General features: G+C 42.3%; 2 protein-coding genes across 3 annotated transcripts; one reads left to right on the forward strand and one right to left on the reverse strand.

Annotated features, from left to right (window-relative positions):
* Positions 1-228: 228 nt before the first annotated feature.
* MRPS18C (mitochondrial ribosomal protein S18C) lies at positions 229-3,058 on the forward strand. The gene is made up of 6 exons (XM_061350974.1): positions 229-343; positions 528-589; positions 1,943-2,026; positions 2,418-2,475; positions 2,801-2,860; positions 2,942-3,058. The coding sequence occupies exons 1-6, from the start codon at positions 295-297 to the stop codon at positions 3,016-3,018; spliced, it is 390 nt and encodes a 129-aa protein (XP_061206958.1). The 5' UTR covers positions 229-294; the 3' UTR covers positions 3,019-3,058.
* Positions 3,059-3,192: 134 nt separating this feature from the next.
* Positions 3,193-9,621, reverse strand: ABRAXAS1 (abraxas 1, BRCA1 A complex subunit). 2 transcript variants are annotated; one of them, XM_061350975.1, is made up of 9 exons: positions 9,472-9,621; positions 8,695-8,785; positions 7,842-7,878; positions 6,946-7,012; positions 6,082-6,275; positions 5,318-5,437; positions 4,920-5,004; positions 4,343-4,451; positions 3,193-4,196 (listed from the first exon to the last, which is right to left on the reverse strand). In XM_061350975.1, exons 1-9 carry the CDS (start codon positions 9,556-9,558, stop codon positions 3,775-3,777), a joined length of 1,212 nt encoding a protein of 403 aa, XP_061206959.1. In that variant the 5' UTR covers positions 9,559-9,621; the 3' UTR covers positions 3,193-3,774. The 2 variants fall into 2 exon arrangements, with proteins under 2 accessions (XP_061206959.1, XP_061206961.1); XM_061350977.1 differs by lacking the exons at positions 6,082-6,275; positions 6,946-7,012.
* Positions 9,622-14,437: the final 4,816 nt, after the last annotated feature.

Genomic DNA, 14,437 nt, shown 5'->3' on the forward strand with positions numbered 1-14,437 from the left:
GCGATACGGAGAGCGTCACGGCCGCAGCACGTTACCACAAGGGACGGCCAAGCAGCCGAGAGTGGATGCGACCGCCATGAAAAGAGCGGAAATCTATCTACACCTCTAACAGGCACGATTACTTCCGCCAATATGCTGCTAAGACGTAGAGCCCGCGGCCAGGCAACGACCAATCGCCTGCCTCCAGCTGGGCGGGCGGCGGTCCCATTGGCCAGCGAATCGCATTTGTGAGGGCGGTCGGGCAGGCAAATGACCTATAGGCGGAGATGATGCTTGTGGGCTGTGGGGGACAAGATGGCGGCGCGGGTTTTGGTGGCTCGGCCCTGGCGGACGCTGAGGCCCGGTGTGTTCCTTTGCTTTATTCCTTTATGTCGTGGTTTAACCTTAGCCAGACAGCTTGTTCACCCACTTCCCTCCCCACCCCCCCCTTTGCCCCTCCCCCAAAACGAGGTGGCTGTGGGGAAAAAAGTTGTGAGCTGGTCTCTCCTGCTGTGCTGCCGCTAACTGTGACTCTTTATCCCTTACAGCGGCGTTGTGGGTGCGGCCGCACCGCCTGCAGCATGAGCAGCTGCCCGAGCAGTCCGACCAGGTGAGGTAGCCCCCTGAATTCCGCGTCCTCTGCTTGCTCCCGGGCCGCTGCCGCCCTCGCCAGGAGGGGCTCAGGTCGGGCAGCGGAGGTGTCCGAAAGTGCCTTGGTTTTCGCGTAACTTGGGCTCCTGAAAAGCCCCCCTGAACTCAAGTAACTCGGGCTTCTAAAAGAAAACCAACTCTGAATTCACTTATTTGGGGTATTGTAGAGCAGGGACCCAGTGCTGAGGGAAGCCACCAGGTATTCCAAGTGAAGGTGCCGTTGAGCTATAGGCCAGCATCTTAACTGTGGTCATGTAAATCAGCTGAGTAACACAAATGTGGAGCAAAATGTTTGGCAGAACTGATTTCTTGCATGTAGCTGAGAAATAAGTGCAAGTAGTGATAGGACAAGGGGAAGTGGCTTTAAGCAGACTGGTGAGGCACTGGCACAGTTTGCACAGAGAAGCTGGGGCTGCCCCATCCCTGGCAGTGTTCAAGGCCAGGCTGGATGGGGCTTTGATCAACCTGGGCTAGTGGAAGGTATCTCTGCCCATGGCAGGGGTTTAGAACTGGATGGTCTTTAAGGTTCCTTCCAACCCAAACCATTCCATGAAACAAGCTGAAGAAACTTCATTGCATGTAGTTATGTCATAAAAAAGTGCTGTCCTGTACAAGCAAAAACTTTTAAAGATACTGTTTCTCTGCCCAATTCTATCTATGCCTGCATTTTTTTTTTCTTTCTCGTATCTTGTTCCAAAGCTTGACGAGCTGTTCAGGGCTTAGTAAATATTTGAGAATCTCTCTGTTAAAGTGTGTGGACAGGAGCTCCCTTAGGCCATTTGCTTTGAATTTATGTTCAGAAAAGTCTCTTCAGACTTAACCAGGCAGAACTACCTTACTACCAGCTGCTGTAGATACTGCTTTCTAAAGTAAAGTGTGTAAGCACTATCTTATTAATTAGAATAGAATAGTTAGTTAAGGTTGGAAAGGACCTTAAGATCATCTAGTTCCAATCCCCCATGCCATGGGCAGGGACACCTCACACTAAACTGTGTCAGCCTGGCCTTGAACATCCCTAGGGATGGAGCATTCACAATTGCCCAAGGCACTCCATTCCAGTGCTTCACCACCCTAATTAATTGGTTTCTTAGATTATTACTAATATATAAACGGCTGTGTAGCTGTGTAAAGCCTTTTAGACTGCTAGATTTCAATCACTGTGTTAAGAGAAAAAGATAAGTTATTGAAAAACTTCACTGATGCACTAAATACCTCTTGCTTTCAAGGCTTGTTTTGCCTAAAGAATAAAAATATCAAATACTTCTTAGTTTCTTGTGAAGCTTACAGGTGTTAATAAACCTCTTAATTTCAGCCCATACAAATGGAGAATCCCTATAAGGAGCCTCCAAAAAGATGCGTCTTATGTGGGATAAATGTTGACTACAAGAATGTACAGGTGAGTTAAAAAATGCCTGTTCTTAAGTGATGGCAACTAGTTTACTGATTTTTAAGTGTGTATAGGAAGTCTACCAGCATAAAAAAATAAGAATTTATTCATATGTGTAGGGGTTTAAAACTTAAGAGCAAAAATGTGTGCAGATAATGGTCAAATAATGTACTAAACTGTTCAATCTACTAGACCTGTGTGCTGGCGTTAAAACTTTATCAAATAGTCCTTGGTTCTAATAGCACTTAAATGCTGTGGCATATAAAATACTGTACCTCTAAATTATACTTTTTCTTGTCTCTAGTTTAAGAACATCAAAAAAAGAAAACCAGAATGCAGTAATAAACTAAAGCTGTCTTAAAGTTCTTAAACTGATTTTGGATTTCTTCATTTTAAGTAGCTTCTTTCCCAGTTTGTTTCTCCGCATACTGGCCGCATTTACGGCAGGCATATAACAGGTATGTGAAATAGTAAATCACTAAATACTAATGTTAATGTGTTTGTGAGTCAGAGTAACTGTATATTGCTTATCTTTCCAGAAGTAACTACTACCAACTCCATACATTCTGTAAGAGTACTCCTCTGACTTAGTAGCCTGCTTCAAGGAATGAAAATAGTCCTTAATTATATGCATTTCGTATTTAATACTATAAGCTCACATGCATTTGTCTAGGAAGACTTGGGCAAAGCTAGAGGGAATTGCCAGTAATATCCCTTTCACTCTTTAAACTAATGGTTTGGTGGTTGTTGATTTAAGAGGCTGACAATGATTCATCTCTTTAGGCTTGTGCAACAGGAAGCAGAAAGAAATTACGAAAGCCATTAAAAGAGCCCAGGTAATTGGTAAGTATGACTATGCTTTTGAATGTTTTCAGTCAGGCTTACTTTTCTATTAAGAAAAACCTCCATCTTATCTTTTTACAGGATTTATGCCAGTTATGTTTAAGAACCCAGCATTTCTCACAGACCCCAAGATATGTAATATTAAGTATCCAGAGTAATACACTGTAAAGAAATAAACAATAAAACTACTTTTCATGATCATACGCTTGTTTACTTGAAATCCGGTTGGCTAGTACAATGCATTGCTGACTGAAGGGTGGATGTCAGTTTTCTGGTTTTGGGGGGTTTTTTTGGTTGGTTATTTTTTTCTTTTTTTTTATTTGTTCTTTTTTTTTTGCTTGTTTTTTTTATGAAGTGCCACATCTCTAAAATATATTGTCAGCAGTATAGAAGATAAAGCAACAACAAAAATTGGCAGCTGCATGGACCGCTTCCTCCACTTACAAGCCTTGATAAAGTTCAGGTGGCTGTTCTTTCCCTTGTAGGATTGGAAAGGGGAGGAATAAACAAGTACTAGATACCTAAAGAGAGATTAAAGTAGTTAAATTGTGACAGTTTATGCAAACAGAATTCTGGTAAGCATGTTACCACTTCTCCAGCAGCAGCTTCAAGTTGTATTACTCTGAGGCAGTATGTGATACAGTTATATGACTACTGACATACTGCTACTATAGTCTTTAAACCCTGAGAGAATACAGATCTAGCCCTGTAAGGCAAAATGAGGGAATGTCATCTGGACTTGTCTCTGTGCCAAACAGGATTCATCCATCGGAGTTTAAAAAAAAAAAAAAGCTGTTTTGCAAAAATGCACTATGTTACTTTCATCCCTGCAGTACTATAAATTGATACGTCACTTGAATGTGCTGGCAGTAGCTCTTGGTGGAAGGTCTGGATCTGGACAAATCTTTAATGGATCAGAAAGTAGGAGATTGTGGGTATTCATTTGTGTCTCTCTTCTCAGATGAATCCTCATCTGTTCCAGTACTACTCAGTGTAAGCTTCCTTTCCTGCTCACTGTCCTCTCTGTCTTGAAGTAATTTTTGATGAAGCTGCAGTGATCTGGATTTCTTGAATGACTTTGATCCTGTTGTGGTCCATCTGACTTTACGCTTGGTTAAGTGTCTTGTTTCAGCTTCAGTGACATCTTTTTCCTCTACCATGAGAGTTAGTTTGTCCTTGACATTAATGTTATGGTCAATGTTACAGCAGTTCTTTGGTATATGTTGGCCTTTCAAGGAAACAATACATGCCTGAAGTCCAGAATTGGGGAAAAAAGTCTGCAGTGCCTGACATAGGAGAACATTCTCCTTTGGCTCTCCTGCGTAGTCTGTGACTTCTGGAAAAAAAAAAGTACTAGAGTTGTAGTCCCTCTTGTACATTACTACCACTACTGTTTTGGCTGCCTCAAGATTGGAATTGGCTTCTGCCAATTGAATCAATTTTGGAAGTCTTACAGACTGGCGTTGCATTTATTTAACTTACCTGAACAGGTCTGTTGTTTTTTCCTCTTGATTTCTTCTTTTAATTGCCTCACCTCTGCTAAGAGTTTCTCTACAGATCGTTCACTGACTTCCACTGTAGAGCATATTTTCTGCAAGGAAAAGAGCATTCAGTGGGATTACCAGTAATCACAGAAGGTGAATTTAACCTTTTTGCAATACCCTTAAAGGTACTTGCAAGTTGGACAGAAAGTAGTGAAAAGCTTAAGTAACGAGTTGATTCTAGAGGTAACTTAAACCTTGTGTTGAATGAGGTGCAAGGTACTTTATTTGTTCCATCTAAGCAAAGGAGATGTAACAAACTAGAGGTAGTAGTCCTTTAAAATAATCCTACTGTGAGAATTTAGTGGGCTTGAGGATTTGTCAGTGTACCTTTTGATCAAGTGCAAACTGAACTCTTCAGCTTTGAGAACTTGTTGTACAGCTCTTAATAGTAAATGCACCTCCCTGATCTTTCAAAGACAGCTTTAGTTCTTCAATGAAAGATGTCATACCCTTTGCTTGACTTATTTTTGTAGTACTGCTGAAAGTAATGGTATTGGCAGATGTGCCTGACTTACCTTCAGTTCCTCCTGCAAGGTGGCATACATCTCATTTATCTTATGAACCTCTTGTAAGGATCCATCTTCATGAAAGAATTCTGACCTGCAGACCAAGATGATAATTGTGAAATTGCAAGTTAATGACTTCAGTGCTTGCTTAGTAAGAGATACAATATATAAAGAAGATTTCTGAGCTTCAACAGTAGGTGCCGATGTTGAGACAGACAGCTCTCATGACAAAGTATGGGACTGAACCAAGTACCTTAGAAAGGTAAATAGTTGCAGGAAACAGGTGAAAAAAGTGAGCAGGGTATGGCTGTAGCATTTGCAAAAGCACTTAAAAAAATACTTTCATAGGAAGATAACTATACTTAACTGAAAGCTCCAGCTATCAGTGAATAAGGTATATATGGTACCTGTGTTGTCTCACTGCTCTCACAAACCCTGATGATACACAGGAGCCAGATACTGTTCTGTAGCCTTGCTGTTCTGCCATACCCAAGTTGGTAACCACCAAAGGAACTTTCTGGAAAAGACTTAAAAAGCAGAAGTACAAAAATATGATTTATTAAACATCCAGAGGCCTCTCTGATAAAGTTTCTTGACCATTAAGCATCCCAGATAGTTTTACAGTGTAGTCAGTTCTTGCTAAATGCATTAGATAACATGTAGATGACTACTTGTTGCTCTTGCAGTTTGCCTTTAGCCATAAGATCTGAGCAATGCCTCTAGCTTTTTTTTTCCCCATTTCTGTATGAGTCACAGAAACATGATTGTTGTTTGTTACACGCAGCCTAGGGGCAGCAGGTTTCTGAGGAAAACTGCAAGTTACCACCAGTTTAAATATTTCAGTGATATGTGAAGATGAACACCATGCATAGCTGAAATCTAATACATTAAATTGATCAAGAACATAAATCATTTATGTGCATAAATTAAAGTGTCTGCCTATTGACACTGGCATTACAAATAGTTATAAAGGAAAATCTCTGAACAGAGCTCTGGGGTAAGATTTCAGCTGGGCTCTAGCAATATAAGGAATAAGATTATTTAATGTGTAAGTTTCAGGGGTAAAATAAAGTGTTACCAGTAACTCAGTTGCAATGAAGAAAACAAACTGTGTTAAGTTATAGCACATCTGTGCTACTGCTTCATTAAAACCAGAGAACAAACGAGTTACCCTTCTTGTGGCCGATGTAAGGCATGTTCCAGTCTGTAAGTAGAACAACTTTCTGTCATAACACTAGAAGTTAATAACAGGAATACAAGGCCCTGGTTTGATAGGTATGACTGTAAATTCTTATGAAGAAGTCTTTCCCGGAATGTCATGGTCTGGTCTGTGTTGCGTCTGGATTTGTACCATCCTATTACATTCTGCAGGAAGAAGAAAAATTATTGCTGTTGAACAATGCTGCTTCTGTGTGTCACGAAGCAAGTTAGATGATTCAGTACAAAATCACAAATCTGAATTGTTCCATGCTGTGTACATATTCAAACAATCTAGTTACCTTGAAAACCTTAAAACATCTAGAGCTGAACTCTAGTATGACAACTTTCCTCTTTCCTTCAAAACCATGTGTTGAACTGGTCTGTTTTCTGAGCTTGTGCTCAAGCTGAAATTCTGCAAATTTTGTTCTGTTATTTTTTTGTGTGTCTATTTCCAGCTTGTACTTTCACCTTGAGAAACTTTATTCTGTGGAGAAAACTAACTGTATTTTGATCAAGTGGTGCTTTAACCACTTGAATGAACTGACTTCAACTGAGTTTGAGCTAGAGATCAGTAGGACACCTTTGGGATATTTGAACTGTTTACTTGAAAAACAAATACAAACAAAGTTGTGATGTATATGCAGGCAAACCATAGTCAAAAATAACCTCATCTGTTTGTTTTAGGGGTAAAAATGATGCAGCTACCTTGATCAGCAGTGTGAGTGACTAAGCATGAAAGTGGGGGAGGGGGAAAGCTTGATTTCAGAGGTGTCCAGAATAGCCCTCAAAATCTGAGTGAGCTCCTTGGTATGGTTTAAGCTTGAAAATAAAATACCTTCTTACAGCCTGATAGTATTTTCTTCAGTGCAAGTTCATTCAGTTCTCCTGCAGAATTATAAAAGCTAGAAGAAAATCAGGACAATTAGAGGAAAAAAGAATGCAACTGTAGAAATAATTATTCCCTAGCAGTCTGGCAGTCCTCTCAATTTAATAGCTTTTTTTACTTTGTTAGGCATAAAGATATGCTGACACAGCTTCTCTGATAAGACAGTACAGTTAATTTCATTACTCAAATAGCTATGTAGGTGGTCTTGTACAGCCCAGGTGCTATCCTAGCATCAGTGCTACTGGGAGACGCTAAAGGTAGCATCTGTGTTCCCTCAAACACAAAATAGTAAGATGCCTTCAATTTGATATGAAATGTCTTTTTCTAATAACATCTGGGTTTATTAATTTTCAGAAAGATTTGAGGAGGAGACTGTTGTGATTCTGCTCTCACAGGGGTGTAAACCTGCCCTGCTGTATCTAAGTAACTAGTCCTTGAAACTACTCCTGCCATGGCTCTAACAAGTGTTTTGTTTTCTGACCCACTTAAAAGCCTCTGGCTGATGCTTTTTCTTTTTTTACGGTGACACAGTGGGATGTATGGTTTTTGAAAAGTAATGCATTTTATTACTTTTTTTTTAGTATGTTGACATTATTGTGTAGTTTAGATGGTATCATAACTCACCAGAAGGTAGAGAATGCCATATCTCTTTCTGTATGCAGAGACAAACACCAAAAAAGGGCATAATAAACCAGAATAGGAATAACATAAGGCATTTCAAGAGGTTGATATGGCTACTGTAGTTAGAGCTAGGTGATTTTCTCAGTAATATAAGTTTAAATCTTGAAAAGTTCAAGTTAGAGTTAATTTAAAATTTTTCATATCTGCTCATTTAAGTGTCTTACCTGAACAACTGGTAGCATGGAATATGCTTCTGTATGTCTGGAAAGAGAAGGTACTTATTACTCTGGGTTCATCAGTTCAAGATGTGTGTTCTTCTGTATACTATGATCAGAATTAAACTGGTAGAAGACACTTCTATATAATTTCTTAAAATCAGATACTTTGGCACCTGATTAAATAAGGTTAAGAAAGGAAATATATAAAAATATTCTAATCTTTCAAATGTAAAAGGAACCATTTATTAACTATTTTTAATACATTTTAAGTGAAAAATCAAATTGGGCAGTTTATTTTTCCCTCTGTTCTGTCCAGTACAGGAATAGTATGTAATATGAAATATTTCACTTGAGTTACTCTGCAGCAAGGCATGGATGCTGTTAGTGAGATGAGGCTGGAGAACAGGAACCTGTAGTGTAAATGGTGAGAACTGGAAGACTGACTACCACAAGGAAAAACACTAAGTGATCTAATGGCATGATAAATCCTTTCCTTTACCTAAATTCACCACTTTCATTTTCACCTTTAACCTGTAAGATACTTGGCAAAGGAGCTATTAAAGGAACTAAGAGCTAGTATTTTTGCTCAATTATATTTTCTATAGTAAAATTGGTTTGGTGCTTTTTCTGTGGGTGGGCTTTATTTTTTTTTTTACTGTGTAATTAAAATGTTACAAAATAAATCTCTTTGGTGTTGTTTTTTTGGGGGGTTGGTGCTGTGTTTTTTTTTCCATCGACATGTATCCCAGGCTCTAGCAGTTTTGATCACTTTCTAAGATGCTGACTGCCCTAACTGAAAACTAAGCAGTCATATATTGTGTAAAACCAAGCATGGTATTAAAAATGCGGACAGACTGACCGATCGTATACACAACTTCGACATCATCCATTTGTGAGTCAGTAATGCTGTTCTTGGCTTCACCTTTCACATCTCCAAGGAGAAAACCTTCCTTTATAGGGAAAGAGAAAAAGTTCACATTAACAGCATCATTGAACGGGACTTTGTCTAATGTTAACAGTGTATGTGCTGTCTTTCCTTCAGGAGAGGAAAAAAAGCTGTCAAGGTCAACTGTTTTTCTTAGATTCTCTCGCATTTTTCCGTATCTGCTCATGTTTAAGGAAGAAAAAAGGCTGGAATGTGCACTCAGCTGTTTCCCATTCCTCTTGTTTTCACTCGCAAATGAACAGTTTGGGGCTGTACAGGCGATGCCCATCTCCGAGGCTTAGGCCAGGAGCCTGACCAGCATTCCGGTCAGCCCTTGGCAGGCACGGCGCTCCTGCCGCCACAGCACCGTTCGGCCGCCCGCACCGCCTCGTTTGGGAACAACCACGCTTTCCCGTCATTGTCAGCACGGAATGCAACCTCCACGGCAGCCGCGTGCAGCGGGGAAGGAGAACGCTGCAGCACCGCGCCCCAGCACAGCAAGCCGAGGCCCTGCATGTTCGTGAGGCCCTCCCAGCACCAGGATCCAAGCAGGCAGCAGCGCGCCCGCTCAACGGGGACGGGAGAACCCGGCGGCGGGCACGGCCATGGCGGCGGCGGCGTCCCTCCTTCTGCTCCCCCCGCCGGCTATGTCCGCCTCGCCCCGCCCTCTCCCCTCCCGCCTCTCCTGACAGAGGTGGCCGCGGCACCCACCGTGTCCGAGTCGGTGCTGAGGTGTTGGAAGGCGAGGGCGCCGAAGACGAAGCCCGACAACAGGGCAGACGTGCTCTCGCCCTCCATGCCCCCGACAATGGCGGGCCGAGCCGCCGCGGCGGGAGCCCCCAGCGGCCGCCGCCGGCAGGGCAGAGCCGGAACGGGCACATCCCGTCCCTGAGAGCGGCGGAGGTGTGTGGGGCCCGGGCAGCGGCCTGGCCCGGCCCGATCCAGCGGAGGGGAGCGGGCTGTACTCAGCCCTCGTTTCCATCGTGCCCGCTTCAGCCCTCTTTGACTGTCCCGTTCTCTTCCCGCCACCTGCCCGACGAGGCTCAGCGCAAACCTGCCGTTTCAGTTTGCCTTGAACGGCGTAATTGTTAAGTCTACATTTCTGTTTCGTTTTTACCGTGTAAACAATGCTCAGATTTAGGAAAGCTGCTCAGTCGCCCTGCAGTCTCATGGGTGGCTTCTGGGGGGGAAGGACTGCAGATGCAGCAGCAAGGGCTTGTTCCTGAGGGTGAGGTGACCTGGCCTCAGTGGTGCCTGGCTGGTCACTTGCAGGCAAGCCTCAGGACATGATACGTCTCTCCACAGGGCAGGATCTGAGCTTACAGGAAACACCTCACTGATCTGTACTAAGAGGTTTAGTAAAGCATCAAACCAGCACTGAAACAGAACTGCCTCATCCACATCACCTGTCTGGGAGCGTGGGTGGAGAGAGCTGGGTTCATGTCTTTGGAGTGGGAGGATTGTGTCATGCCAGCCTGCAATATGAAAAGGCAGTGCACTGGCTACTGGCACTCCTATCTGTAACAAGGTTGTATCTTTTGAAACAGGACAATGAAACTGTATGTCTGGAGGTGCATTGTATTGTTTAGGGTTGTGGTGAGAGTCTTCTGAGTTAGTAACCTAATAAATTGTGATAAGGAAGTAATAAAGGGAGAGATAAAAGTGGCGGTGTGCTTTGAAACATGATCAGAGATCTAGTCTAAACGCTCCCTTTCACTTCAGAAGAGCAAATGTTTGATTTTGTCCCTCACCAGGACTATAGCTAAGCATATTCGTAGCCTTAGACTCTCATTTCCTGACTCTTGAAATAGGATGTGTGCTCTTTTGGTCTTTGTCCTGGGTTTAGCAGCAGCAGTCATTTTTTCTCCTTCTTGGTAGCTGGTGCAGTGCTGTGTTTTGACTTTCGGGCTCGGAACAAAGCTGATAAAAATGATGTTTTGGTTTGGCCAAGGACTTCGTGAGTCTCATGCTCTGCCAGGGAGGAGGGGAGGCCGGGAGGAAGCAGAGACAGGACACCTGACCCAAACTGACCAAAGAGGTATTCCATACCACAGCACGTCATGCCGAGGGGGGAACTGGGGGGGAACCCGGAAGGAGAGGGGGTCGGCCGGGTCGGACTGGCGGTTCGGCGCGTGGTATTGTACTCCTTTCCTTTGCTGTTTTCTCTTATCATTGTTGTCGTTGGTGGTAGCAGTGGTGATTCGTATTGTACCTTAGTTACTAAACTGTTCTTATCTCAAGCCGTGGGAGTTGCATTTCTTTTTGATTCTCCTCTCCGTTCCCCCAGGAGTAGGGGGAGGGCAAGAAGGGGGGGGAGTGGGTAACAAGCTGTCTGGCTGTGGGTTAAACCACGACAGTCTTTCAAGAGGTATTCCCATGACTTTGGGATCTCATGGCTGTATTTTTAGGTTGTATATAAAATTGACCTTTTTAGTGCAGTAGGAAATCCAGGAGGTTCCTGGATTATTTCCTGGATATCTTCCTTCTCCAGGTGATAGAGAAGCCAATGAGAAAAGGTGCCATGCTGGATCTTGTCCTCACCAACAAGGAGGAGCTGGTGGAGAATGTGGCCGTGCAGTGGCCATGAGATGGTGGAGTTCAAGATCCTTAGGGTGGAGAGGAGCATGTACAGCCAGCTTGCTACCCTGGATTTAGGAGAGCTGGCTTTGGCCTCTCCAGGGATCTGCTTGGTACGGTACTGAGGCATAAAGTCTTGGAAGAAGGGCGGCTCAAGAAAGCTGGTGACCCTGCCCATGGCAGGGGGATTGGAACTAGGTGATCTTTAGGGTTGCTTCCGACCCAAACCCAAACCCTGAATAAGGGGGTAATGAGTCTCCAGATGATACAGAATGGTGACAAGATTAATGGAAAAGAGCTAGTATGCCTCTCTTGCAGTGCAGGCCATGTGATGCTAAACAAATGGCTAGTAAGTACAGCACAACCGAAGTGGTACACTGCAACAAATGACCCTGCTATGAACCACGTTGCTATGGTGGAGGCAGTAAGAACATATGGATAAGGCCAGTTTCCACAGCTGTTTGTGGAGAAAATGGTGAATGCTGTCATCTTTTACAATTGCCTCAATTGACCCTGTGCTGTGGTTGCAGTCACTCCTAAGCCAGAGCTGTGAGAAAATTTTACGCATTTATGCAATAAATGTTGGGCAGGTGCTGACAGATTATTCTGTGGCATACAGCATGGATGATACACAAACCATATACAAGATTTATAGTGACAATGTATGAGATACGTACTGGCAGTCATGTAATGCCTACACATCTGATGTGTATCTATCTATACACTCTGAGGGAAACATGCAGCGAGAACATGTAGTGGACTTCCCAATTTTGTGACACAAAGATGCAAGCTTACAAAGCTACAGAATGTGATAAAACAGTTTCTGTAATTGTTACATTTATCTTGTGTGGAAACAGTAACACTTGCATGGTCAGAGCTAAATGTGTTACAGTCATCCTGGTAAGTGATACAATACTTAAACATACTCCTTCAGTGTTTTCCTAGTTCAACTGTTGCTATCCAAAGATAAACCATAAATAGCACAGTCTTTTGCAGTCAGTTATAAACACAGATCTGTGTAGATGGGTGATCATTGTAGATCAGTGGTATAGATGGGATCTGTGCAGGCCTGAAGAGCAGCAGACATAGATCAGTTAGAGTATGAATGAAGAGAAGGGGGTATTTGCACTTTAGTGTGTGCAGACAGTGTGCTTTCCATAAATGCGTATTGCACCTGACATTGCTTACCATGCAATAGGTGAGCTTCAAGGTTACTCTGACCTTTTGGAGGGTTTTTCACAAGTGAAGCATGAACCTCAGTCTTAATATAAATGGAAACAAAACTAGCAGAGATGTCACCCTTGATTAGCAATCAGATGAGGAGTTTGCTGAATGTAAGGTTGAAACATTGAGAAGATATAAGGAAAAACCAAAAGGGCCTTTTTATTTATTTATTTAGTTAGTTTCAAACAGCAGGTAAAAATTTAATTGAAAAGGAAGTATTTGAGTTGTTTTCATGTGTGAGTACACACATCAGAATTCCCAGAGTGTAGAATGTTCTGGTCTGTTTGAAAGACTTTCCTGTCCTGCAAAACATAATGTTGGTACCTCTGAATGTTAAGAGATGCTGAGGAATCAGCACAGGTTTGCTTCCATGACTTTGTGTCATTGACTAAAGTGCTTCTCTAAGTAGATCAGTCTGCTTTGCGGGCTTTGTAACATGGTAAAACTTGAATAGAAATACCAGGGAGCCCTACAGCTGATGACAAAAGAACAATTTTAGCAGTATTAACACCTTCATGTACCTACTGACAATGTTAGGGTGTACTTCTAGACATAAGCAGCTTTTAATCATGTTGCAGCTCAAAATGGGTAAACAATATACTGTGTATGTTTGTGTAAAAAATGTCAACTGATAGGAGATTGGCCATGATTGATAGTTGTGGAGCCTATTTTCATTTGCCTGTAGAAATACCTCTGTTAACCCATAGAAGATGTATTACTTGAACATCAGAAGCACCACCTGTGTTGTTGATGTGTCAGTGCTCTTTTGGAACTGTATTTGCTAGGAACATACAGTGTTCTGGTAGTCTGATAAGAAAGGCATTAGAAGAAAGCAGGCCAGTAGCAGCTGCAGACTCTCCTCTCTGTGACATCCCTCCGGGCAGCTTTTGGAGTCACTGGAGTAGCCACTCCTGTTTATACCTGATTTAATCCTTCCATATAAGGCACTACAGATAGGCAGAGGTCAGTGCTGTGTTCACGTCTCCTTGCAGTGAAAAAATAAATGGGTTGTAATTCCAGTTCCCTCAGACACTTGCAAATAAGAAATTAATAGAATGACCTCAAGGTTCGAGAGCCCAGAGTAGGCAGCTGACACCCACTCCGTCTCATTTCTCTAGGAGACCAGGGATATCTTAGTTGTTTCAAGTGAATTTCTTATGATCACATATGTCAATTTGAGATTTGTTAAATTGAAGGGAGCTTTTCTCTTAAATTAGTCCTGTGTCACCAGCGTCCCTTTTTTCTAAGTTGTATTTCATTCTTCCAAATGAAGACAGTTTTGCACATTGTCTGGTGACTTTTCCTGACATATAAGGTACTTCATAATAAAAAATTGCATGTAGTTATTTGGTAGAAATTCATCAGCTGTTACCTACTGGATCTTAAAAATGAGCAAAACTACATTCTATTGTTGCCTGTTTATTTGAATTATTTGCAACACCTTCACATGTCTGGATTACGTAGCTCTTCCAGCTTCAAAATAGACATGATTACAGCAGGCTGGCTATGGGTAAGAGGGATAAATGCAAGAAGGGTAGAGGAATGACATGGAGAAGCTCTGTTTAGTTGATGGATGGCAGAGCTAAATCTTAAAGAAGTTACTGTGCTGAGGAATTTCGTGTAGTGCCATCACAAACTATTTATTCAGTCAACGTTCATGGTGTTGAATGCATGTCTGTGCATACTGGAATCTGACAAACATGTACATTTCAGTGGTTCTTTTGAAATAATAATAAAAGAAATAAATCAGTGATTGTGTTAGGAGCACACAGGTGTGACTGGAAAAGAGGAAGCAGTGTTATGAACTGCCTGGAGAAATAAAGAATTTTCTTTCTTCTTCACATTGTGAGCAAGTGCATCACTTTCATACAGGGCA

This window comes from Neopsephotus bourkii, unplaced genomic scaffold (assembly GCF_033783945.1).
Source record: "Neopsephotus bourkii isolate Nb327-2 ecotype Australia unplaced genomic scaffold, CSIRO-AGI_Nbou_v1 NB_547, whole genome shotgun sequence".
NCBI classification, from domain to species: Eukaryota; Metazoa; Chordata; class Aves; order Psittaciformes; family Psittacidae; genus Neopsephotus; species Neopsephotus bourkii.

Excerpts from the sequence above, each read along its gene's own strand:
- ABRAXAS1 (XM_061350975.1), bottom strand. The coding sequence starts at position 9,558 with ATGGAGGGCGAGAGCACGTCTGCCCTGTTGTCGGGCTTCGTCTTCGGC. Across the intron at positions 7,879-8,694 it reads CGAAGTTGTGTATACGATCG|ACATACAGAAGCATATTCCA; the intron begins GTCAGTCTGTCC and ends TTCTCTTTCCAG. Across the intron at positions 4,452-4,919 it reads CCTTGCAGGAGGAACTGAAG|AAAATATGCTCTACAGTGGA; the intron begins GTAAGTCAGGCA and ends TTTTCCTTGCAG.
- MRPS18C (XM_061350974.1), top strand. The coding sequence starts at position 295 with ATGGCGGCGCGGGTTTTGGTGGCTCGGCCCTGGCGGACGCTGAGGCCC. Across the intron at positions 2,027-2,417 it reads TTGACTACAAGAATGTACAG|CTTCTTTCCCAGTTTGTTTC; the intron begins GTGAGTTAAAAA and ends CATTTTAAGTAG. Across the intron at positions 2,476-2,800 it reads TTACGGCAGGCATATAACAG|GCTTGTGCAACAGGAAGCAG; the intron begins GTATGTGAAATA and ends TCATCTCTTTAG.